General features: G+C 37.3%; 2 protein-coding genes across 3 annotated transcripts in view; both read right to left on the reverse strand.

Annotated features, from left to right (window-relative positions):
• Positions 1 to 7,259, reverse strand: part of tubgcp6 (tubulin gamma complex component 6) — a 19,193-nt gene extending 11,934 nt beyond the window's left edge. Inside the window, 7 exon segments of the mRNA XM_084095233.1 lie at positions 58 to 121; positions 3,224 to 3,345; positions 3,432 to 3,593; positions 3,694 to 3,910; positions 5,653 to 5,816; positions 5,901 to 6,688; positions 7,108 to 7,259. Coding sequence (XP_083951359.1) covers positions 58 to 121; positions 3,224 to 3,345; positions 3,432 to 3,593; positions 3,694 to 3,910; positions 5,653 to 5,816; positions 5,901 to 6,653 — 1,482 coding nt within the window. The 5' untranslated portion in view covers positions 6,654 to 6,688; positions 7,108 to 7,259.
• A 2,625-nt stretch (positions 7,260 to 9,884) lies between these two features.
• plxnb2b (plexin b2b) overlaps positions 9,885 to 25,916 on the reverse strand; it is a 153,645-nt gene continuing 137,613 nt past the window's right edge. For both annotated transcript variants that reach the window (XM_084094826.1, XM_084094827.1), the window contains 14 exons: positions 25,404 to 25,633; positions 24,679 to 24,860; positions 23,939 to 24,005; positions 21,530 to 21,676; positions 21,250 to 21,406; positions 21,067 to 21,167; positions 19,976 to 20,060; positions 19,727 to 19,878; positions 17,291 to 17,451; positions 15,719 to 15,866; positions 15,533 to 15,597; positions 14,956 to 15,031; positions 14,809 to 14,883; positions 9,885 to 13,909 (listed from right to left, as the gene is read on the reverse strand). In XM_084094826.1, the coding sequence (XP_083950952.1) occupies positions 13,805 to 13,909; positions 14,809 to 14,883; positions 14,956 to 15,031; positions 15,533 to 15,597; positions 15,719 to 15,866; positions 17,291 to 17,451; positions 19,727 to 19,878; positions 19,976 to 20,060; positions 21,067 to 21,167; positions 21,250 to 21,406; positions 21,530 to 21,676; positions 23,939 to 24,005; positions 24,679 to 24,860; positions 25,404 to 25,633 (1,751 nt within the window). In that variant the 3' untranslated portion in view covers positions 9,885 to 13,804. The remainder of the gene's footprint in view (positions 13,910 to 14,808; positions 14,884 to 14,955; positions 15,032 to 15,532; positions 15,598 to 15,718; positions 15,867 to 17,290; positions 17,452 to 19,726; positions 19,879 to 19,975; positions 20,061 to 21,066; positions 21,168 to 21,249; positions 21,407 to 21,529; positions 21,677 to 23,938; positions 24,006 to 24,678; positions 24,861 to 25,403; positions 25,634 to 25,916) is intronic.

A 25,916-nucleotide genomic window follows, 5' to 3' on the forward strand; every position in this document is an offset into this window, starting at 1 on the left:
ACATCTTCAAACTCAAACTCAAAGCTATTGTGTCTGTCAGAAGACTGAGTGTGTTACCATGGGGAATGTTGCTCGTCCCACACCGGCGATTCCATCCACACAACACAGTTCTGACAGATACCTGATAACACATACAAGGGCATGGATTAACATCTGATGAAACTGATTTTTCTTCTTACAGACTACATATTTAATTTTATTTTTTCTCCTGATGTCCACTAATAATGACACTTAGGAATCAGTAATAATTTTCTTTTTTTGTGCTCAACCAGTCGGGCCGGTTGTTTAGATTTCTACTTGCCCTGCCGACATTTTACTGGCCCCGACACAAAACATTACACGTTTTTTATTAAATAATTTTAGAATTTTTTAACATTATCATTTTTTAGAATATTTTTTTATAATTTTAAATGTACTATTAAAAAAATGTAAAAAAATAAATAATAATAATTATTATATACTGTATATATATATATACAGTACAGGTCAAAAGTTTGGAAACATTACTATTTTTAATGTTTTTGAAAGAAGTTTCTTCTGCTCATCAAGCCTGCATTTATTTGATCAAAAATACAGGAAAAAAATGTAATATTGTGATATATTATTACAATTTAAAATAATTGGTTTTCAATTTATTATACTTTAAATTATAATTTATTTCTGTGATGCAAAGCTGAATTTTCAGTATCATTACTCCAGTCTATCACATGATCCTTTAGAAATCATATATATATATATATATATATATATATATACACAGTACATAACATTAATTATTACGTGATATAAATTAGGGGCTGCACGATATTGGGAAAAAATGACATTGCGATATTTTATTTTTCTGCGATATATATTGCGATATGAAATTAAATCTAATCTAATTTTTTCTTACAAACAAATATGGGCTAAGCACACTTATATTCTCATTTTAAATGATTTAAACATCAGAGTATTATTTAAATTAGAGTAAATTATTTGTTTGTAACTTTAGGATATGGTTTGAATTGTTAACATTAGTTAATGTATCTAATAACTAACATGAACTTACCATGACCAATACTTTTGTTACTGTATTTATTAATCTTAGTTTATCTTAGTTTATAAAAATACAGCTGTTCATTGTTTGGTAATGTTACTTTAACTATGTTAACACATACTGTACAACTTTTGATTTCAATAAGGCTATAGCCTAAATGTTGAAATTAACAATGTTGTAGAAGTGCAGTTTACTAATAGTAAATGTTAACTAATGTAGTTAAATAGTTTAATCAATAGAACATTATTGTAAAGTGTTACAGATTTTTTATACACCAATTCAGACGTCTTGTGAGTTCAGTGTTGGACAGGTCAGTTGTTTAAACCATTCATTAAATTGAAATCGGTTCAAAGGAATCATTAGTTCGCGAATCGGACATGTAGTCTACGGCACGCGTTGTGTTAATTATCTCAGCAGTTTAGGATATCGCACAAGATTTGTCAACAGAAAACATTTCATCACTGGGTAGTTTTTTTTTTTTTTTTTTTTGACACCATCGTGTCAATTGATTTTGATTAATATGCGCGAGGGAGAGAGAGAGCAAGACAGCGCTCGTGTTGTTTGAAGACGGTGAAGGTGAGCGCGCGCGGCCGGGGCTCTCTCGCTCTCGCTCTGCTCGTTCTTATATGCGCCCTGTTAAACTGACAGGACTTAAAAACACATGCAAATGATAAACTTTCACTCTATGATGGTTAAGATGTGCAATTAATCCGCGAATCACATGCGTCAATGGCCGGGGAGCAGCTGGCCCGTACGGTTAATGAATCACGGATTAACTATGACAGCCTACATCGCACATCCTGCGATGTGACTATCGTGGATTCGCACATCGCGATATCGATGCTTAAACGACACATCGTGCAGCCCTAATATAAATTATTATAAATCTATAAAAATTATGTAATATAAATTATCAAATATTACATACAATTATATACAAAATGAATGAATCATATATTACATATATACAAAAAATTAATTATATGTTATATATATATATATATAAATACATTTATTCTGTATAAATAATAATAAAATAATACATAACTTACATTATATAATTTAATACATAATCATCTATATATAAATACACACACATATACATACATATATACATATATATATATATATATATATACAGTGCAATGCATAAGTGAATACACCCATGCTAAAGTTGACTAAAAAGAGGAATAAAAAATCATATTTTGGAAATTGAACTTAATGCCTTAATTTAAAAAATTAGGAAAAATCCAACCTTTTAGGACACCAATTTTCTTTGTGAATGAATAATGTATCGTAAATAAATAAATGTTCTTCCTTAAAATACATGGTGCATAAGTGAGTACACCCCTATGTTAAATTCCCATAGAGGCAGGCAGATTTTTATTTTTAATTTATTTATTTTATTTTTTTTTAGGATACTATGCATCCTGATAAAGTTCCCTTGGCCTTTGGAATTAAAATAGCCCCACATCATCACATAGCCTTCACCATACCTAGAGATTGGCATGATTTTATTTCAGTTAGCCTAAAAGCTAGTTTGATTTGCATTGAGAGATGATCTTATGGAAAGTACCCCATGCCAATCTCTAGGTATGGTGAAGGCTATGTGATGATGTGGGGCTATTTTAATTCCAAAGGCCAAGGGAACTTTATCAGGATGCATAGTATCCTAAAAAAAAATAATAAAAAAAAATTAAAAATAAAAATCTGCCTGCCTCTATGGGAATTTAACATAGGGGTGTACTCACTTATGCACCATGTATTTTAAGGAAGAACATTTATTTATTTACGATACATTATTCATTCACAAAGAAAATTGGTGTCTTTAAAGGTTGGATTTTTCCTAATTTTTTAAATTAAGGCATTAAGTTCAATTTCCAAAATATGATTTTTTATTCCTCTTTTTAGTCAACTTTAGCATGGGTGTATTCACTTATGCATTGCACTGTATATACACACATATATATATATATATATATATATATATATATATATATATATATATATATCACATTAATATTGTTTTGTCCCAGAGCTAGTGTGAAGCTAGGCACATTTTTACCGCTTAGTATCCCAAAATGCTCTGACTGGAATGAGGCAAGAGTTTTGCATTGTAAATAAAGTGTATTTACACTCTTTTATTTACACAGCTTTGTGGATTGCATGACAAGAGGGAAGATTTACCTGAGCTGACGCCCCAGTTTGCGGAAATGACAAGCGATAGTTAGTAGACTCAGAGAGGCCGGAGTGCTCAGCACACACGCTCTGTAGTAATGCAGGTAACGCCGCAGCCCCCCTGTGAAGGCCTGAGACACACACACAAGCATCTGTGTGACGCTGTTGTTATGGGGAAAAGATCCTGAAATGCTATAAGAATGACAGCATGCGTCACCTGGAAGACGAGTCCCTTCTGACTCCCGCTGCTCAGGGAGAAGCGGCTGAGACGCAGATAGTGTGTGCCGTACTGCGCCAGCTCACCCAGCAGACGAGACACACTCTCAGGGGACGTCCCGGACACACATATATCCGGACGGACGTCGAACTGTACACTAGCCTTGAGTGGAGAATGACGCAAAGAGAAAATCAAGAAAAAAGTTCTTATTTTTACATTTACAATTCAATGTCTTTTTTTGATGTATATTGAATTCAGCAACCTCGTTGAGAGGAAACGTGGCCGAGGAGACCCCGATCAGCACGTTGAGCACGTCTTTGACCAGCTGACTCTGGCAGTCCAGTGGCAGAGGCAGGAGTGGTGATGGAGTCTGTGTGGACAGAATGTTCCTCATTTCTCCTTCCCACAGGCGGTACAGCTGATCAAACGCCTCTCTGCCAGCCTCTGTCAGGTACGGGGGGTCCTTCTGACCCGGCGGGCTGAACGAGACAAAGAAAAAGGATGACAAATGTGGACCATATTCAAACTACTTCTTTTAAAGTATTCGGCAGGGGTGCATTGTAATGCATGCATTCATCTGTCCAACTTAATGCATTGATTGTGGTATTCATTAAAGGGATAGTTCACCCAAAAATTAAAATCCTGTCAATTACTCACCCTTAAGGCCCGTACACACCGGGACGAATATCGGTGCGCGTTATTCGCCAGCGTTTTTCAACGCGTTTTTTGTGTTCACACCCAAGCGATTTTCGCTGACGATGAGCCGAGTGAACATGCAAATTCATTCCCTGACATTAGATGGCGCTTAATGTAAAACAGAAATACCCCGGTGGCGATTGTCAAACGTTTGTGGGAAAAAGTTATAGCCTATGTACATGAAAGACAATTAAGTGAAATGAAACTAACCATCAAATTCCCATTTGCTCTGCAATACCACTCCATAACAGTTCTCTTTTATCAAGATTTTTGTAGTCACTGTCGCGTTTGTCATATAGTTATTTATGTTCCGACACCAACGAGACCAGCAGCTCTACATTCATCTTGCCTTGCATCTTCCTCGTCTTATTTCTTCCCGGCGGCAGTGTAGAGGTGTAGACACTACTTGGCGTATATCTTCTTCGCCGTTATGTATGTGTGCTCGGCAAGACCGTTTTGTGTTTGAGCGCCCCCAAGTTGTGTTTTACTGTAACTTCAGAAGCTCCGGACACGTGAGCAAAAGCGCCAATCTCATTGGTCGGATAGTTTTTGACGCGGCGCGTCAAACCAAAAAAACGAACCCGAGGCGTTTTTTAAAAAGTGACGCTTTTACGCGTGCCGTTTTTCGCGTCGGTGTGCACACTCACATTGGCGCCCTTTGTTTAGTCACGAGGCGTTAAACGTCGGCGAAAATCGTGCGCGAAATTCGTCCCGGTGTGAACAGGCCTTTATGTTGTTCTAAACCTGTAGGACAACTTTCATTTTTGGGTGGACTATCCCTTTAATAGACTATAATAATTAGAATATCATTAAATAATAATTATTATTATATCTAATCATAAATTATATCCAAAATACAGTTCTTGACCTATTTTCAACAAAAATCACCTAAAAAATACCATTGAATGTTTTGTAAAGTAATTCAACAAAACTAATTTCAAAGATTTAAAGGGTTTGTTCATCCAAAAATGAAAATTCTGTCATTAATTACTCCCTCATGTCGTTCCAAACCCGAGCGAGCGAGGACAAACCTCATTGGTTCTCATGCTTGAGCTTCTGTTTACCACAAATGATGTGTGAGTTGATGAATGTTTATATGTGAATAAAAGCCTAATTTCAATCTGTTCATCATATAAAGCGATTGAGTCTCTTCAGAAAATTTGGACTGAACCGCTCAAATTTTGTTTTACGATTTATTTATGAACTTTTTGAAGCGTCAAAGCGGTAGTTTAGTAGCTGTCAATGGCGGGAGAGAAAACTCAATTTCATCAAAAAGATCTTCATTGGTTTTCCGAAGATGAACAAAAGTCTAACGGGCTTGGAAAGACATGAAGGAGTAATTAATGACAGAATATTTTGAGTGATATAAAATATTATTATAATTTGAGTGTTTATACATAATAATCTGGTCAATTAAATTTGATTGCTTTGGGGCAGATTTGAAAATAATCCTAATCGAATCAAACCACTGTCAGTCAGAGCAGATATTTACAGCCCGACTCTAGTCTGCTCAACTCTCCCTTACCAGCCAATGTTCTCCCAACAGCGCCGTCTGCCGGGCACGAACGTCCGGAGGGCCTCCCACACGTCCACCTCAGGGCTGGGACTCGCCTCAGACTGGGAATCAGGAGTCAGATTAGAGGAAGACTGGAAGCCTTCGTCATCAGACTGATCCAGACACAGAGGAACCTGCAGGAACAACAACATATATGATACCAGGTAGGACAAGACTAAAACATAATAAAGAAGAATACATATTTTTAGGATCTTCACCCGTATGCTGAGTCCAGTAATGTCTGCGTTACTGGGAACGGGCGGCAGGTCCAGTCGGATGTCCATATCTGCTGTTTTGGAGTGCTGTAGGGCACCAAACAGTGAAAGTCGGGTTTCTCTCTCAAACTTCTCCTCGATATCCGGTCTGCGCCCCAGTCCGAGCAGCCCGGTGCCCGGTGGGGCGTCCATAATGCTCAGGGTCCTGCAGACGCCCCCGAACACGCCCCACTCCTCCCCACAGATCAAAGACCACGCCCTCTCCTCCAAGCGCTGCGTGTCCTTGCTCAGGTACCCGCCCAACGGGGGTCTGCGCTGCACGGGACGCTCCCGCCGCATGTAGTCATGACTGAAAGACAGAGGGGGCGGAGCCACGGACCCGGCCAGCTGCACCAGGAGCTCCAGGACGGAATCGAGTTCGGACAGTCCCGCCCCGTCCCGTAGCTGACCCAGGAGCTCCTCCAACCTCTCGGCTTCCTCATCGTGGCCGGACACGCGCAGGTCAAAGGAGATCATTAGTATTTTATTATGGGAAGGTGTTTTTGCCAGGGCGTTCGGTGCCGGTTTGGACAACCCGTCTTGGAAGAGTCCTGCGAGCAACGCCCCGTACGCACGCTTGCGGAGGATCCGACGTGCCGACTCCCGCGACACTGCGCCCGGAGCGCAACGTTTCCATGACAACCCGGAGATGCAGCAGTCGCAGAGCGCGCCCAGCATCCCCGTGATGCTGCAGCTGTTGCCTTGGCAACCGGACATCTCAGCGAGAGCGCGGGATCATGACGCAGCGAGATCTGCGCCAAAAAAAAACTACATTTATGGAATTCATACAATACTAGAGGATATACACAGTTCTTGAAAATATCAACTGTCTCCATGTCCTTAATTACGCTACTATTTGCTTTGTATTAAATGGTAAAGTGTCTTAATACCTTTTGTTTATTACTATCTTATTTGTAATATGAGTAAGTTAACGTTACACCTTTCTGTTTCAATGAATGAAGCATACATGACCCAAACCTAATAGCCACAGCAAACAGCTAAATATGTCCTTAAATATAATAATTTAAGGTTTATTACACTCATTATTGTTTTTTAAGCAGATAAACGCATTGTATTTGACGTATTTAATACCGAAGATAGTAAACAAACACAACTGCAGCGTACAAACGCTAGCATGTTCAGAAATGCGTGTCTGAGATCATTTACTCACGTTGAAACTCGAGTTTAAGCTGTCCGAGCTGCAAATGTTTATTCCGCATTAGTGAATAAATATTATTGGCAATAAAAAAACAAGCATTCAATGTGCATACACACACGAGCTAGATTTCCTTAACCTCCGCGCTACACACCCAAGTCCCGCCTTCTCTGTACTCTCATTGGATGAAACGTAAGAGACTGTACATTCATTGGCTAAACCAGAGACATGTGGGCGCCCACTACCTAATTTCATTGGATCAAACTTAATATGCACTGTCTGTATTATGACGTACACATTTCCGGATAGAGCGTCCGCTAGCGGCGTCGCGGCGAATAATAATGCATTTGTTTTGTTATCCAGATTTCCATAAATGTATGAATATTTTTACATTCATACGAAGTTTTATTTTCTATATGTGATACACATTCTCTTGATTATTAATATTTTATTTCTCATCAAAAAAACATTCCTTTAAAATGATTCCAGTCCAGATGCAACTGAAAGTTAATACTTGAGTATTTATGTGGCCCTGCTTTTAGTACACTAAATTTAGGTAACACTTTATTTTAAGGTGTCATTGTTGCAGTGTAATTATATATTTAAGTACTGAATAACATTAAGCAACTATGCACTTTCTATAGGGTTAGGGTAGGATTAGGATTTGGTTGAGGGTTAGCTGCATGTAATTATGCATAATTTACTGTTATTACTATGGTAAGTACATGAAACATATGTAACAAGGACACAGTAAAATAAGGTGTTACCTAAATTTTTTATTCACCCTATAGGCAACAAGTCCAGTCGTTAGTTGTTTATAAATCTTGTATTGTTTTGGTTAACGGCTCTGAATGCATTGGTAATAATATGGTTTAATATACCAAATGAACTTTTACATTTCTATGTATTTGGTCTCCTGCTGGTGGATGAGGCAAAAACAGGCTGGTTCATTTCACCTGAAGGGAAAACAGAGCAAAAAGTGAACTTTCTAACAAGACAGAGAAGAGTAGGGGAAGATGTCCCTGAAGTGTGAGGAACAACCACCCCATTCAGGTTCAAACTCTCCCTCTGGCTCCTCTGAGATATGCAGATGCCTTGAACACCTCCACAAGCTACAGCTGTTTGTGGTCAAGCACTACATTATTAATCATGACCATTCCCTTTCAGTTTCTGAGGTTTTCTTGGACCGCAGCCAAGGGAGAATCCTTGAGTGTGTGTGAGTTTGAGGGTCCGTGTCTCCCTTTAAGGCTAAGCCGAAGAAATCTCATTAATATCTGAGGGTTAGACACCACTGCAGGTGAATACAAACACAAACACCTGCCAGAGCGGGCTTTCCTTGAGTGATGGCTCTCACAGCAAGAATGAAAGGGCTCGATCTTCTTATTTTCCCAGCGTGTGGAAAATCTGAGCTGTTTTTCCTAGGCTCAAGCCCAGTTGCATAGAATCGTGACTAAGTTAATTCAGTGCCCATGCAGGGGGGCCGCACGGTCTGATCGGATTAATTCGGTTATAGAATCAAGGGTAGCAGAAGCTCTTATGAAACAGAAAGTCTCACACGCAGACCTGCTCTTCCCCGTGTTTAACTAGAAGACAGAGACTCATATAATGCTTATTACTGAGACTTTATGAATTTACATAAGTCAAGAGGTATAAAAGGTGAAGGGTTTATATTCAAACTGTGTCGTCATCACCTCTAAAAATCTAATAAGGAAGAGGTGTGATTAGATTTCTGTCTGCGGTGTAAATCGTGAGGAGATTTGTGATAATCTGATTGACATATTTCGGTTTGGCGCCGACTCTTTAGATCCGTTTGGTGGGCTCAAGACTTCAGATGTGTTGGTTTTGACGCTGTCCTATTCCTTCACCGCTCCAAAAACACTTCTGAATGATGTAAACATTTTTCGCATATTTCATTTTTCTTCAACAGACCCACTTTAAGCCCTCATTGGGGGTCTTAAAATGACAACACAATGCTTATACTGTTTGAGCCTGTCCAAATACCCACACTTGCGGCCTTGGCCACTTGAGAGAACGTGCACGTGACAGGAAGTGCGTGCGCAAGACTGTCCCATGTCTTAAAAATGCCAAAGTGCAGTGCCCTGAACGCACACTAAACCCAGGCACTAACTGAGGCTGGTTGGTCACATGATAATGACAACATGATGAATGTAGTCCATCCAGATTACATTCATGCTACATATAGAAGAACATACTTTTATTGCTGTCTCGAAGACATTACGTGTTCAAAATATGTACAATTTCGGATGCAGCCTCACATTAATGGTGATTTATCCTTGTACTGTTGGTTGCTACAAGCCGTTCCCATTGGTTCCCATCAGGGCTTATTTGCATAAATTTGAACTCTACTTTGTTACATTTTACAGAGAAGAAAACACTTCCCATATTTTTTGTTATCGCTTGTTAGAGGCTAATCAAACTAAGCAGATGTTCAGGTTGTGTAACACACCTTCATGACCAAAAATATGTGAAAACAAGATTAACATGGCTTGTGTGGTTAATATTGGCTGCTGAGGGCATGAAATCAATTTAAGATGCACTTAAAAAACCACAAACGTCATTCTGAATACTGTCCCCACTTGACATCCAACACAAAATCTGGTTCTCGAAGCTTCTTCCTGGGGCTCCGCTCTCCTTTGAAGACATAAACATCTGTGCAGACACCAAAATGTCATGTAGATCTCATCATTAAAGGTCACATTAATGTTTTTACGGCACCTGATTCATTAGAGACTCTTTAGATCAGGGGCCAGAAAAGAGGCGAAACCCAACACTCGAGAAATGGACGTGTATATTTATTCACATAAGGATCAGACGGCATGTTGGACCTGTGGCGGCACAGTTCACACATACGACATCAGTCCTCCGAGAGCCCGAAAGAGAATTCGTCGTCCTCCGCAATCCCAGAATACTTTGCTCTCGGCACATTCACCAGTGAAGGGGGGTGGGGTGGGGGAAATGTCGACAACAACAAAAGTTTTCTCAGAGCATAACGCACAGGAGAACAGTGTAGACAGATTTGCATTTTAATACAAAGGCATATATTTTCTTTAGGACATAAAATAATGATATTAACTGCACAGCAGTAAGAAAAGGTTGTGTACAGATTGTTTGTTCATACACACCATTGAAACACAATTTTGGGTCGGTACAATAATAAAAACATTTGTGCTAATCAATAATTCCTTTTGCATAAAGACCAAACGTAATGGCAGCTGTCCGGAGGGAAGGTTCTGACATTCTCCTCCACACATTTATTCAGCTCGAGCGTTTTTCCCAATGCAGTAAAACTCCTAAAAAGCACACACACACACACTCACCACAAACACCCAAAAGATCTGCACGGTTTTATAAACGGCGCTTTTGCTCTATACATACAGCATGTTCAAATATATTGGCATATTCTGGCTACAGCACACCTGAATACTGCACTTACTGATGTCTAACACCACACTTCACGTACGCCACGACCTCTGACCTCTACACACCCCACGAATACCGAAACCCCACCAACCCCGACGTCTTCAATACCACCGCACCAGCACATTTAAACACTTTTAAGGCACGTTTCGGCTACAGAAAGGCGTTAAAAGAAGCGTTTTACACTTGACTACGGAGACTTGCATCTCTGCTTGTGCTTTAAAGGGATAGTTCATCATTTAAAAACAAAGAAAATTCCGGAATTATTTACTCACCGTCATGTCATTCTAAACCTATGCTTTTAGTTTTTCAGTGGAACACAAAAGTAGGAATTTCTTAATAGTTTAGATGTCTTTTTTTGTCTCTTTATGGCAGGAAATGTGTGACAATTCTTCTTTTGTGTTCCATGGAATTTGGAACGACATGCACTGCAAAAATAATTTATTTTCCAAGTTTTTTTTGTCTGGTTTAACATTCTTAAATCAAGATACATTTACTTGAGAAGCAAAATGACTTGAAAGTGAATGAGTTTATGCTAAAAACAAGAATATCAAGAAAATAGAAAAAAAAAAAAAAAAAAAGTAATTCGAAGGGAAAGCAAGATTTCTTTGAAAAACTCGCTCAATTTTTGCAGTGCGAGTTTAAGTGAATCATTAAATTTTTCATTTTTGTGTGAACAATCCCTTTAAGATGAAAGAGAAAGGGGCGAGGGTAGACTGGAAAGCATGGAGTCAGCATCACACATGCAGTTAGGATCAAACGCACCTCCTGCTGGTTGTATTAAAGCTGAAGGGAAGGGAAGAGAGAGGGAGGGCCGTGCAAAAGAGCTTCACGCCGAGCAGTGCCGCCCAACTCTCGACAGAAACGCAGGAATCTCAACATCCGACATCGCGAGCCATCTGCTCCCGTGATACCGCTGCTCTCGACAGCGATTTCAGACCGGAGGAGGCTCTAAAGCATGAGTTCTGTGGGCCACACGCACCTGTTTAATGACCCTGTGAAATTAATATCGGAGTTTTGTGGTTTTTATGTTATGAGGCCAAAATATGCGAATGTACTCATTAGTTTATGTCAATGACTATGTTTTCTGGCGGAAGGATGACGCGCAATAATAAAATAATGCTTTAATGAAATGTACTTAATATTTTTATTACGTAGAAATAAAATGGCTATGTTTTGTTAAGCCGTTACTAGAGGCGTGTCCTAATTCAGAGGCTGCATCCTTCGAAGGCCGATTGAGTCACAGCGGCGCGACGAGGGCTATCCCAAATCGAAGGTTCCTTGCAGCCTCTGAATTGGGACACAGCTTATATTCTCGTACCTTATTGCTTAATTTTAGCATATACTGTACACTAGCATTCATAAGTTTGGGGTAAGATTTTTTTTTGTTGAAGGAAATTAATACTTTTATTTAGCAAGGATGCATTAAATTCATTAAAAGTGACAGTAAAGACATTTATAATGTTAGAAATGACTTTTATTTCAAATAAATGCTGCTCTTTGGAACTTTATTTATCAGAATCCCACCGGAATCCTGATAAAAATGGTTTCACGGTATCATGGTTTCCACAAAAATATGGAACTGTTTTCAACATTGATAATAATCAGAAATTTTTCTCGAGCAGCAAATCATCATATGACACCGAAGACTGGAGTAAAATTCAGCTTTGATCACAGGAATAAATTACATTTTAAAATATATTCAAATGGAAAACAGTTATTAAATTTGAATAATATTTCACAATTTTACTAGTTTTACTGTATTTTGATTAAATACCGTAAATGCAGCCTTGGTGAGCAAGGAGAATTCTTTCAAAACATAAAAAAAGAAATCTTACCAACCCCAAATCTTTGAACGGTAGTGTATATGCATGCATTCACATCGCCTTTTTTATCTGGGCAAACAGACCAAAAATATTGACGCCTCTTGTCCTTTAGTCCACAAAGCTCTCTAGAATGAGAGAGTCCCTTCCTCCTAACTTATACACACTGCTCCGACGAACATTAGCAATTAGAAGGAAAAACAAAAAGTAAACGTAAAACAAGAGTCTTTAAGATGCAAATGCCACAAATATGTAAAGTTTTCGTACAGAGATAAAAGCGTCTCTCGGAGCAGAAATTTGGCTGAGTTCTTAAGTACCGTCTTGTTTAGTGGCAAATAACAAACAAATTAGTGTGTCTATATCCTCTCTGCCAAAATAAAGCCATTAGCGTTCCAGATCACACATCTAAAGCCTTCCAATGGAGCCGCAAAGAGTTAAATGAGAAGCTTTCAGTCAATCAGTCCACACACACACTGCGCAAGTCTGTTTCAGGCCTCACACACGTTTATATCACAAATCTGTCCTGTGCATCGACTATTTGTGCCGTACGGAATAAAGTCAGTCAGTAGCGCAGCTTTCACAATAAAATTGCTTTCTGAAATGAAACACCTCTGAAATAAAGACTTTTATTAGCTACCATCATACATAAAAATTAAATGCCTTATATCGTCGTATTGTTTATTCATTATTGCCTGTGTTGATTATCTGTGGATCTACTAGCGAGTCCGTTTGGCTGAACTGAAACTGTGGTTATGAAATGGACGGCCGTTTGATCGTATAAATGAATATGTTTGGAATCACATATTAGCAAACCGCAGTATAAACTGTGTTTATATTATAATTATGAAATTGTACAACCAATTTTGTGTAGTTATGTTTCTTTTGGCAGTCAAATAATGAGTTAAATTTGCAATCTCATGGATTCTTATTAAAATGACTGGAGTTTGTGGTAAACGTGACCGAAGCTTTATGCTGCATGTTTTAGGAAATTTTACTGATACAGATAATTTGCACACTATACCAATACAGTACATACTGTAGTATGAGTAGTATGCTAGTATGATTTTTCCAAACACATCCCATGCAATCCCTACTGTCACCTTCAGCTGCTTTTGATTGGACGATACCAGATATGACCTCACTGTAGGCACACCCCCTGCATACACGCATCGCAGGGTCATGGGCAGCTCCCTTTTGGTCAGAATGTAGGCATCCTTTTACACACACACTCTTGCACACACACACACACACACACACAGAAGCTTTAAAAACAACTGACACAAGGCCGTCTATTTAAAAAGTTATTTTCCTCTTATAAAGCTTTCTGCATAAAGACTGCACAATAAAAAATATATAGAATACAATTCATAAAACCTTTTGTCTCTACACAGGAAGAAATTGAACATCTGATTATAGTGACGAGCTAAATACACACACTGAGAGTGACGGGGTTAGAGGTCGGTCACTTTGTTCTCCAGCGCTGCGGCGATCTGTTGCAGTCTCAGTGTTAACTGTTTACTCTGAGCGGCTGGGTCTTCATCCAGAGACATGATGATCTACAGACACAGTGAAGGACCATCAGCCTCGAGTTCACAGGCAGTTAAAACTATCTATCTATCTATCTATCTATCTATCTATCTATCTATCTATCTATCCATCTATCCATCTATCCATCCATCCATCCATCCATCCATCCATCCATCCACCTACCCATCCATCCATCCATCCATCCATCCATCCATCCATCCATCCACCTACCCATCCATCCATCCATCCATCCAACCATCCACCTACCCATCCATCCATCCATCCATCCATCCATCCATCCATCCATCCATCCATCCATCCATCCAGCCATCCATCCATCCACCTACCCATCTATCTATCCATCCATCCATCCATCCATCTATCCACCTACCCATCTATCTATCTATCATCCATCCATCCATCCATCCATCTACCCATCTATCTATCCACCTACCCATCCATCCATCCATCCATCCATCCATCCATCCATCCATCCATCCATCCATCCATCCATCCATCCATCCATCCATCCATCCATCCACCTACCCATCCATCCATCCATCCATGTTAAAATATGTATAGTGTGTATTTATGAAAGTGTATACTTTAGGTTCTGTTACTTTGCCACCATTTATTTGAAGTTTTCCCAACACCATTTTCAATCATCTTTTATCTATTTATTTAAATGGTCCTGCTGTGTGACAAATTAATTTGAACTGTTCAATTATTCCATATAGTCTGTCAATTCATATAAAACCACATGCATATTAATTATAAAAGAATTAGGAAATGCTGTTAAAAAATTTAGATGAAATCAAGCATGTCACTGTTGTCACTCCATTTTAATATCCTGTGTGTTTGATAGTGTGTGTGTGTGTGTTTGTACGTGTGTGCACGCGTTTGTGTGTGTGTGTGTGTGTGTACTCACCCCATCGTAGTATTTACTGGCGTACCGGTAGAGCTGGTGAAGAGCCACTTGTGTGTTCAGTTTATCTGTGTGTGCCTAAAAAATAAAATTAATAAAATAAATCAACACCAGTCGCACATTTCCATCGAAAGCCCATCGCACACTCACCCGTGACACTTCAGCCAGATGTGTGTTCATTTCCTGGTCACTGACTGACACCATCTGACGGATTCCTTTATAGTAGCTGTGGAGAAACAAACAAAACATCTGATCTATACTGCAGATTATTCTGGCAAAAAACACACTTAGAAAGAGACCGTCTGACTGATATGTAAAGCAACACACCATCTTCACTTATCTTATTGTCATTTAGGGCCTGGTAAATCACAAATAACTAAACAACAAAGCAGAATATACTGTTGTACTCAAGTGTATCTTATTTACACGCTAAAGTGTCTCAAACAAAAGACAATCATGAATAACTTTCAGAGATTTGAAGCCTATAGACTTTAGCAGATCTCAGAATTGCTCATCGTTGCCGCCTGGGAACATAATTACAACTTTGATTGCCGGCGGGCTTATAAAAACCTGTCGCACTGAATTGCCGAGATATTGCATAAACCCAGTCAATCATCATGTTGAGAAAGTTCTCGCCATTTTTGTGCACAACGCGCATCAGACAGTCTGTAAACCATTTGTGGGCGTTCGGCTGGAGGCTGAGACTGTGCAATGCTGGAGCACTTACTCGTCTACCATCCTTTTGTAGGTGGAGATCTCCTTTGCATAGAGTAATTTGTTGCTGGGAGAATCCTGGAGGCAAGAGAGAGAGAGAGAGAGAGAGAGAGAGAGAGAGAGAGAGAGAGAGAGAGGGAGTAAATAAATGAAGTATTTTGGGTTTTTATGAGCCTGTAGCTGATTCTCAAACACTTACCCGACTGAGTTTGTGTTCTGTTTTCGTGCAGGCGTCCATGAAGGTCTGAGCGATGACGGACAAAGAGGCGTCCACGACCTCGCTCACGTGTACGTCGAAAATGAAGTGAGGGTTCTTCAGAATGTTCACCCAGAAACGCAGCGGCAAACTGCAGAGAGAAGCGGATTATGGGCTGTGAAATATGTAAGAAATACTTCACCTTCAATAGTCCATATATATATATATATTAGTGCTGTCAAATCGATTAATCACGATTAATCGCATAAAAGTTTGTAAATATATAATATGTAAATATATATATATATATAGTAAATTCTAAAGTCAAGTCAATATTTATATATATATATATATATACACAAACACACATAAATATGAATATAATACTCAAAATGACACATTCAAACACAAAAACGATCCATCAAATGTTACTGTCATTGTGTGTTGTCTAACAAGTATTGAGGTCTCTGCGTTCACATGACACACAACCTCTGATATGTAGATATGGTGTCACACAATATTTATTGTGTTAATTGCTTAGATGTTTCTAAGTAAAGCATGTACTTTAAAAGTGTGGTTTAATTCAATGTTACATTGTTTAAATGAAATGTATTGCAAAGGAAACTTCAACTAAATAGATATTACTCAACCTTTTACTAACCAAGTTAAAATGACTTATTTTCTATGTTTCACTTAACTTAGTTAAGTAGAGTTTACTTAAATCCATATGTGAAATTTACTTAAAAAATATGCGTGCAAAAAACTTGCCAAAGAAAAATTAAGTAGCCTACATTTAACACTCAGTGTGGCTTGGGTCCCTCCTTCAATGTAAACGCATGCGATCTTTTCAGCATCTCATCATCCACCAGGCTACCACAACAGCACAACTGTGCGAATTGTGAAATCATTCATGTCAAACATGTTTATTAATCACGGTCAGGGGTTTATTTTAAATCTCTAACCCTCAGCATGAGAAACCGAGATGCTCTCTTTAGCAAACACTGCTAATTATGCTATTTAATCCATTTGATAGTGAGTCTTTCCTGCAATTGGAGCATAAACTCAGTACAGAGCAAATAATTCACTCAATCCGCCCCTCAATACTGGCGCCGTCGGAGCGTGAACACGGACAGACGGCTTTGGAATTTCAAACAGGTTATTAAACAGCTCTGGCTTTTGTTTCCTGAAAGTCGGGTTTAAAAATAAAAAAAGCTCATTCAGATGACTAGTTGTATCTCTGTGGAGAATAGCAGAGGAAAAAAAACAAAAGGTGTATAATAACCGAACAATTAAATCAACCAGGGATGTAATTAAGGTGTTTGTTTGGCTGTGAGCGGTTTTATATTTAATAGAATCGCTGGTGAAGCTGCTGGAGTGATGATATTACTCGTCATATTTATTCACATCTCGGCGGCAGCTGTCAATCACACCGCATCCGCATTCGCACATCAGGCGGAATAAATGAACACGCCGCTGACATTAGCATATGCCGCGCGTCTCCAGAGAGAAGCTGCAATCAGAGAGCAGAGACGCCGCTGTGACTAGCACAGCGCAAACACACACACACTTCCCCACCTGTTGGTCTTCCAGATGTGTATGGTTTCCTCGTCTACGTTCTCGTGTCTCAGGGCTTGCTCATCCAGGAAGTCAAAAAAGTATTTAACCGCCGGCGGGACGGTGGAGTCAGAACAGAGCACACTGCGAAAGAAATCATCCACGAACTGCTGCAGCGTTCCCTGAAAACACACGCAGGCACAAAAACAAGCGATTAGAAATAAGTGTTTCTTTAGAGGATCAAGCATAAAAGGTTTCTACTAACTGACAGATTTCACTGAAATTGCCTTGCAATGCCCGTGGCTCTCTAAAAAGTCAAGATCTAAATTTGATGCCATGAACCTTGTAAAAGATTGAACATATGTATATTTCTTATTTATTTATTCTTATTTAAGTGTGTGTGTGTGGGGGGGTGTCACTAAAAACTGACAGATATCACTAAAATTGTCTCTAAAAAGTCAAAAACCTTGTTAACCCTAAAATTTGTTTTTATTTCTTTATTCGTATTATTTTCCTATTATTTGTTTAATCTTTTAATTATAGTAATATTTCATTATTATTATTATTTCAGACCGATTTCATTTTTTTTGTACTTTTTAAAAACTTTTTTATGTACAATGTACATATGTATAAATATATTTAGTATAGGTTTTTTAACCCTTTAAATATTTTAAATAAGGAAAAAAGAGTTTGAAGATTGCTGTAAGTGTTTTTTGACAGTCAAACATAAAATATTTCTAAAAACTGTCAGAATCACTAAAATTGTCTCTAAAAAGTCAAAAATCATTCAAAGATTTGATCCCATGAACTTTTTATTTATTTATTTTTATTTTTTATTCATTTAATTTTTTATTATTTTATAATTATTATTATTATTCCAGAAAGTTTTTGACATTTTAAATTTAAGTACTTTTTATGTACTTTGTATAAATGTATAAACCTCCAGAGATATTATACATTTTGTATATTTGGTGTTTCCATGTCATATAAATGCAAAACTAAATGAATTCAAATAATCTGTACAATTTTAAATATTTTTAATTAAACAAAGAGTTTGAAGATTACTGCAATTATGCTACTCTCAAAAAATAACTATCGGCAACCCCCCCATCCCCCATTAAAATGAAATAAAATAAAAACATAATATAGGCTATGTAAGATATTTTGAGATATTTTGTATAGGCCTACATAAAAAATGTGTTTTTAGAAATGTTATGGCATTTTTAAGTAAATTATTTGAGGTTAGAAAACATTCATGGATCCAAACTGAGCCCTGAAACATAACAGAGATCTTAAAAATAATAACAATAATAATTTCAAGCAGAGAAACGTCTCATTTATTGGCTTTTTTTTCCAGGCTTTGATCGGCCTGACGGGTGAAGTTTCTCATCTCCACAGGTTTGTTCCTGTCGGCACTGACAGCTTTACGTGCCGCTGAATTACTTCTGTACAAGGTGAAAGACGCGTGAAGTAATTAGCCTCTCTAATCGCCCAATTTACGACTGACGGCCCCCGACACAAGGACATGCGAACCAATCAAACAGAATTAGATGAGTTAAGAGAACATGCGAGCACTCAGAATCGTTCCTGAAGGTTTATGGAGGTTATAATAATTGTATGACACGTGTCTCACTTTAAATAATGCTGTAGAATTGGACGGTTCATCACAAACATTAAATCAAAACTGATTATGCACGGTTTTCATTATCTTCACAGCAAAAATCTTTTCTTAATCAGTAGATGGCTTTTTTATTGTTTTCCATTGAACATATGTATAAGATCAACTTTTCAGAGAATATATCTTGAATCAAGTTCATTTTTTGTAATTTTTCTTGTTGTACGCAAAAATCTTGAAATTTTGATGTAAGAATAATAAACGTACTAATAAACAAATTCTTGATATCTCATGCGATATGGAGGACTATTATTATCAAAAATACAAAATAAATCAAATAAATGATCACCAAATTAATTAAAAACATAAATAAATCACTTTTAAACTGACAAAAATAAGTTAAGTTTAAACAAATTAAACAATTTGAAAAGTAATTTATTTACATTTATCTTTTGAAATAATTTGTCTTATTTAATTAATACATTTGTAATTGATTGCTTCATTTGATTTTTAAGTGGCATTCTCAATTCTCCATGCGGTGTTGATTTTAAAGTAAATTTTCTATGTATTTTATTAATTGTTTTAACAAAAAGGTTAAATATTTTTTACCAAAAAACGAGACAAGAAACATATTTTCTATCGAAGTATACTAAAGCCACGTAGGTGGGATAAAAATTACCCAATAATATCATAGCCTACATTTCACAATCAGATCCCAATGGATAAAATCAAGTCCCGCCCTACATTATTTCCTGAGAATGGAAGTTAAATGTATTTTTCTTGCTATTTTGAAGTAGAATGAACAGACGACAGTTCCTTCAGTAGCAGGAAGCGCTCAGTACCTTGACGGAGAGCAGTCGGGTGAGATATATCTCAGTGATAGCTTTGGTCATGGATTTATCCTTTATACTGCCTCTCTTAGACTTCATCTCATCCAGCTCGTCAGCCGGTCGCACCAGGTGAAACACTTTATCATCATCCAGCAGGGCGTTTCCTGCGAGTTTGGGTGAAGAGAGAGTATAAGTGACGAACCCATCTGAGCGTGTGCTTCAGAGATGTCAGAGGAAGTTAGAGAGTAGACGTAAACTCACTCTCTTCATGGTTATCGTGATTCTGGTCGTACGACTGTTGTGTGTGCTGAACCCTGGAGAGGACCAATGTTGCGTTATCACGTACCTAAAACACACACACACAAAAGGAAGCGGTGTCACTTTTAGAAACCAAAAAAAAACACTCAAACAAAAATTAAACGCATTTGCTTTGTCCAAAACCCAGTACGCCTTTTAAATCATCACAGATGCTTTAAAATATTTTATTTATTATAAGTATTTTATTATGAATTTATAAAAAAATGAATATAAAATTAGACAAATTGACTACAAATTTTCAGACAAATATGTATAATATAATATTTATTTATATAGTATGCATATATATTTATAAAATAAATATGTAAAATATACATATATATTTTCCATATTTATTTTATAAATATATATGCATAATATATAAATACATATTTTTTATATATATATATATATATATATATATATATATATATATATATATATATATATATATATATATATTAATATATATCAATAAAATTCATAATATTCACAATATATTTACATAAATTACGAAAAATACATAGTAAATAAATGTTGGTTGTATATTCATTAAAATGTACATTCATTAAAAAAATATAAATAAATCACTTTTAAACCAATAATTTAAAAAATGAGTACATTTTACACACAAATTATATAATTTGAAACAATTTGAAAAGTAATTTATAATTTATTTTTCTTTTGAAATAAGTTTCTTTTTTAATTACTAAATTGGTAACGGATTCCTTCATTCTATTTTTAAATGGCACATTAAATGTATTTCTGTAAAATATAATGATTCAGATTACTTCAGATGTAAAAAAAATTATATATATAAAATATGTACAATAAATTTGTAATACATTTATATATTCACATTATTTTTTGAAACAATATACATTTATAAAAGGGGCTTGAGAAATGCAGTTTCAGAGGTTTTGCTTATTCAAATGACCATCATCTTCATTCATTAAACTGCAGGAAGTGATTTTATATAACGTACCTTAACGCACACAAAAGCACATCATCACATTTAGAAACATGTCAAATAAAACAAAGCACCATGTGCTCACGTTATAATGCGCCAACGTATTGATGCGTCTCCACCGGCCCTCCTTCTGTGACGTCACGTCTAGATCTGACAGGGTCTGTCCTGTGGAGCCGGGCCGCCATTCTGTGGAAGACACCAGAACACACAACGATAAAGACAGAGTCACGCTGAACCCGTGTGTGAGATCACACGCTCACTCGCTCACCCAGGGTGACGCTGTCCACTTTGGGTCTCTGAGAGTGCGGCAGGTTCTTGTAAACCTGCTCGATGATCTTCTCCTTCACCTGAGAGATCGTGTCACAGTTCAACACCTTCACCGGGGTGATGTCAGGCCCCTCGCCCTGAACCAGCACCTGTAGAGTCTGGGGTCAAAGAGCAAACAACTCATATCAGATACACAGACATATTAGCTTTAGTTAACAATAACAACACAGTTCAGGAAAGAATCAGTTCTGAAAACATGATATATGGACTAAAACACACACCAGCACGATGTACTCCACATCATCTCCGAGAAGGCCCGTGTCGTTCAGCGTGTATTTGGCTTTCTTAACCTGTGCGTCCACCGGCCCCTTTTCAATCTGGTGCTTTATGGCCCTGAAGAGTTTGTACAGCGGTTCTCCAGCGGAGTCCTGAACAAACACAAGCAACTTTAACACGGCCTGCTGGGACTGTTTTTATTCGTGACCCACAGACGACAGCGGTTTATCGTAACTCCACCTGGAGATCAGCTGTGGCTTGAAGAATTTACAGTTCAGGTGTGTCAGTGACTGGAGTGCTGATTCATGCAGATGAAGAACAGAAGCTGCTTCATTATCATCATTCATCATCACACTCATGAATATCAAAGCTTTATGGAAACATCCCGTGAACAGGACACATCCAAACCAAACCGTTTAAGTGATACAACCTGTAAAATAATTCAGATTTTATTTTGCAATTACGAGCAATTATTTTTCAGTTTATATCTCACAATTCGGACTTTTTTTCGTAATTACAAGTAGATATCGCAATTCTGACTTTTTTTCGTAATTGCGAGTAGATATAGCAATTCTGACTTTTTTTCTCACAATTGCGAGTTTATATCTGACAATTCTGACTTTTTTCACAATAGCGAGTTTATCACATATATCATTCTGACTTTTTTTCGCAATTGAGAGTTTATATCTCACAATTCTGACTTTTTTTCGTAATTGCGAGTATATATCGAAATTCTGACTTTTTTCCTCACAATTGCGAGTTTATATCTGACAATTCTGACTTTTTTCCCACAATTGCGAGTTTATATCTGACAATTCTGACTTTTTTTCGTAATTGCGAGTATATATCGAAATTCTGACTTTTTTCCTCGCAATTGCGAGTTTATATCTCACAATTCTGACTTTTTTTCGTAATTGCGAGTAGATATCGCAATTCTGACTTTTTTCCTCACAATTGCGAGTTTATATCTGACAATTCTGACTTTTTTCCCACAATTGCGAGTTTATATCTGACAATTCTGACTTTTTTTCGTAATTGCGAGTAGATATCGCAATTCTGACTTTTTTTCTCACAATTGCGAGTTTATATCTGACAATTCTGACTTTTTTCACAATAGCGAGTTTATCACATATATCATTCTGACTTTTTTTTTCCGCAATTGCGAGTTTATATCTCACAATTCTGACTTTTTTTCGTAATTGCGAGTATATATCGAAATTCTGACTTTTTTCCTCGCAATTGCGAGTTTATATCTCACAATTCTGACTTTTTTTCGTAATTGTGAGTAGATATCGCAATTCTGACTTTTTTCCTCAAAATTGCGAGTTTATATCTGACAATTCTGACTTTTTTCCCACAATTGTGAGTTTATATCTGACAATTCTGACTTTTTTTCGTAATTGCGAGTATATATCTAAATTCTGACTTTTTTCCCGCAATTGCGAGTTTATATCTCACAATTCTGACTTTTTTTCGTAATTGCGAGTTTATATCTGACAATTCTGACTTTTTTTCGTAATTGCGAGTAGATATCGCAATTCTGACTTTTTTCCTCACAATTGCGAGTTTATATCTGACAATTCTGACTTTTTTCCTCACAATTGCGAGTTTATATCTGACAATTCTGACTTTTTTCCCGCAATTGCAAGTTTATATCACATATATCATTCTGACTTTTTTTTCCGCAATTGAGAGTTTATATCTCACAATTCTGACTTTTTTTTCGTAATTGCGAGTATATATTGCAATTCTGACTTTTTTCCTCACAATTGTGAATTCTGACTTTTTTCACAGTAGCGAGTTTATATCACAATTCTGACTTTTTTTTCCGCAATTGTGAAGTTCTATCTCACAATTCGGGACTTTTTTTGCAATTGTGAGTTTATATCTCACAATTCTGACTTTTTTTCGTAATTGCGAGTATATATCGAAATTCTGACTTTTTTCCTCACAATTGTGAGTTTATATCGGACAATTCTGACTTTTTCACGATAGCAAGTTTATATCACAATTCTGACTTTTTTTTCGTAATTGCGAGTATATATCGCAATTCTGACTTTTTTTCCGCAAAAGCGAGTTTATATCTCAAAATTCTGAATTTTTTTCGTAATTGTGAGTTTATATCTCACAATTCGGGACTTTTTTTGCAATTGTGAGTTTATATCTCACAATTCTGACTTTTTTTTGTAGAATTGTGAGATATAAACTCGCAATAGCAATTTCTAAAGTCAGAATGGCAATATATAAACTTGCAATCGCAAGAAAAAAAAGTCAGAATTGTGAGATATAAAGTCGCAATCACATTTTTTACTTTTTTATTCCGTGGTGGAAACAAGCTTCCATAAAATCCTGATGTATTGTGAAATGAAATATGAGCGAATCTTTATGAATGTGCGTCCTGTTTGATATTTTACCTTTAGGTACTGATAGAGACAGATGGACATCCAGTTACTCAGCATCCTTTCCACCACCGTCTCAGACCTGCAGAAACACACACAGACACACACACATTATTTATTACAAAACTGACAGTTCTGGCTCTGAGTCACATTTGAAGCTGTTATTCAATCCGATCTGTCAGTTAAACACTTTAATAACACGGCAATTTGCTGAACAGCCTTCAGTCAGGCTAATGAACTAGATTACATGACAGAAGAATTGTATTATGATTACTATGAAGAATTACCATCTTTATTAATTGAACACTTATGTGTTTTTATTATGTTGCGGTTGCTGCCTTTTAATGAAAGCAATAAGCCACTTGAGGCCACACATTACAGAGATTTTAAGTGGTTTCTGCTTCAACAACACTCCTTAACTGTGGTAAGATCACTATAAACCACGGCCTCGAGTGGCTTACTGCTTTAATGAACACTTGTACACTAATTTGAGTCAATAACAAACATTGATAATTAGCATCAGCACCGAACTATGACAATCAAACAAGCATGTGAACATGGTGCTGGTGAGTGTTGTGCTTGCACATGTGTCTTTGGGACAGTGAGGTTTGTGTTCATTCTTGCAGAGACAGACTTTTGACTAACATGGCATGTTTTATGTGATATTTAGTGACAACCTAATTCAAAACACTTTCATCCGGACTCCCAGAAGTTGCATAAAGCTAGCCAATCAGATTGCGGATCTCGGGTCTCACCTGCGGAGCAGTAGTTTAGGATTCTTGCTGTGAACGTAATCCTCCATGAGCCCCAGCAGAAGCGTCCTCATGATGTCTGTGTAATACTCCAGTTTACCGTGAAGCGCTACGGTCAGCAGAGACGCAAAATACACTTTGGCCCTGGCGTTAAAATCTGGACGGCCCTCCAGCGTTCTGATAAACTACACACACACACACACACACACACAAATTATGACTTTCCTGTATGATTAAAACTGTGGAGCATTCAGATTTCCATCTTAAACAAGCGTCTTGTTATACTCTAATGATTATTATGTTTAATTATGTCTGGTTATGTTTGACTTTTGTGTATTGTGCGTAACCATATAAACACTGGGAAGATAATTACAGGCCAGTCTTAAAACACTGACGGTGTGGTTGTTTACGTGTATTCATGTGTGTCATTAGATGTAAAAGTTTAATTGTGCTTGGACCATGAATATAAAAGACCTTTAATGAGAGCGCCGGAGCTGATTGAGTCCTCTGGGGCCTTTTTAGTGTCATTCAGTATAATTGAGCGAATGTCTGCTAGATGTCTATAGGGCTCCATCACTGATGCATGTGTTTGTCTGAGAAACCCCCGACAATTATCGTCAAATATTAATTTACTGACCTTTCTCGCTATTAACTGTTTAAAATGAGCAGGTGAAGAGCTGTAGATGTCTAGAAATGGATCATAATTACAGTGTGTTTGTGTTTCGTACATTGATGAGGAAGGTTTTGCTGTTGAGTAGGTTGGAGAACTGGTTCAGCGCCTGGGTGACCGTAGCCCTGCGGGATTCTGGGATGTCCAGTTTGCCGGTGATCATGACGTCATTGGCTCCATCTTTAGAGGGCAGGAAGAAGACGCGGTCTGTGTAGGTCTTGTAGTCCAGGAACGGGATCCGGCCCTCACTTATGTCGTTAGTGTGGTCCTCCATTTCGATCATTAGATCTGCACAGGAAATGACACGGTCTACGTCAGCATAGCTTCAAAATCGGCACTTTAAATCCAGCTAAACTTAATCAATCAGTTCTAAACTCAGAATTAAAGATTCTAGATGTGCAGATTATGTTAATTTGTGTTTTAAAAATCAAACAACAATATGAAATTACTAATTGTGGGCAAAATTTGAGGCAGCGTTGCAAATACTATTTATGGATAAATTAATAAATTGTTGGAAGGATAAATAAACAGTTGATAAATATATAAATATAAAAGTAAATAAATAGGTTGA

Source organism: Abramis brama (genome assembly GCF_963993115.1).
Source record: "Abramis brama genome assembly, chromosome: 20".
Taxonomy (NCBI): domain Eukaryota; kingdom Metazoa; phylum Chordata; class Actinopteri; order Cypriniformes; family Leuciscidae; genus Abramis; species Abramis brama.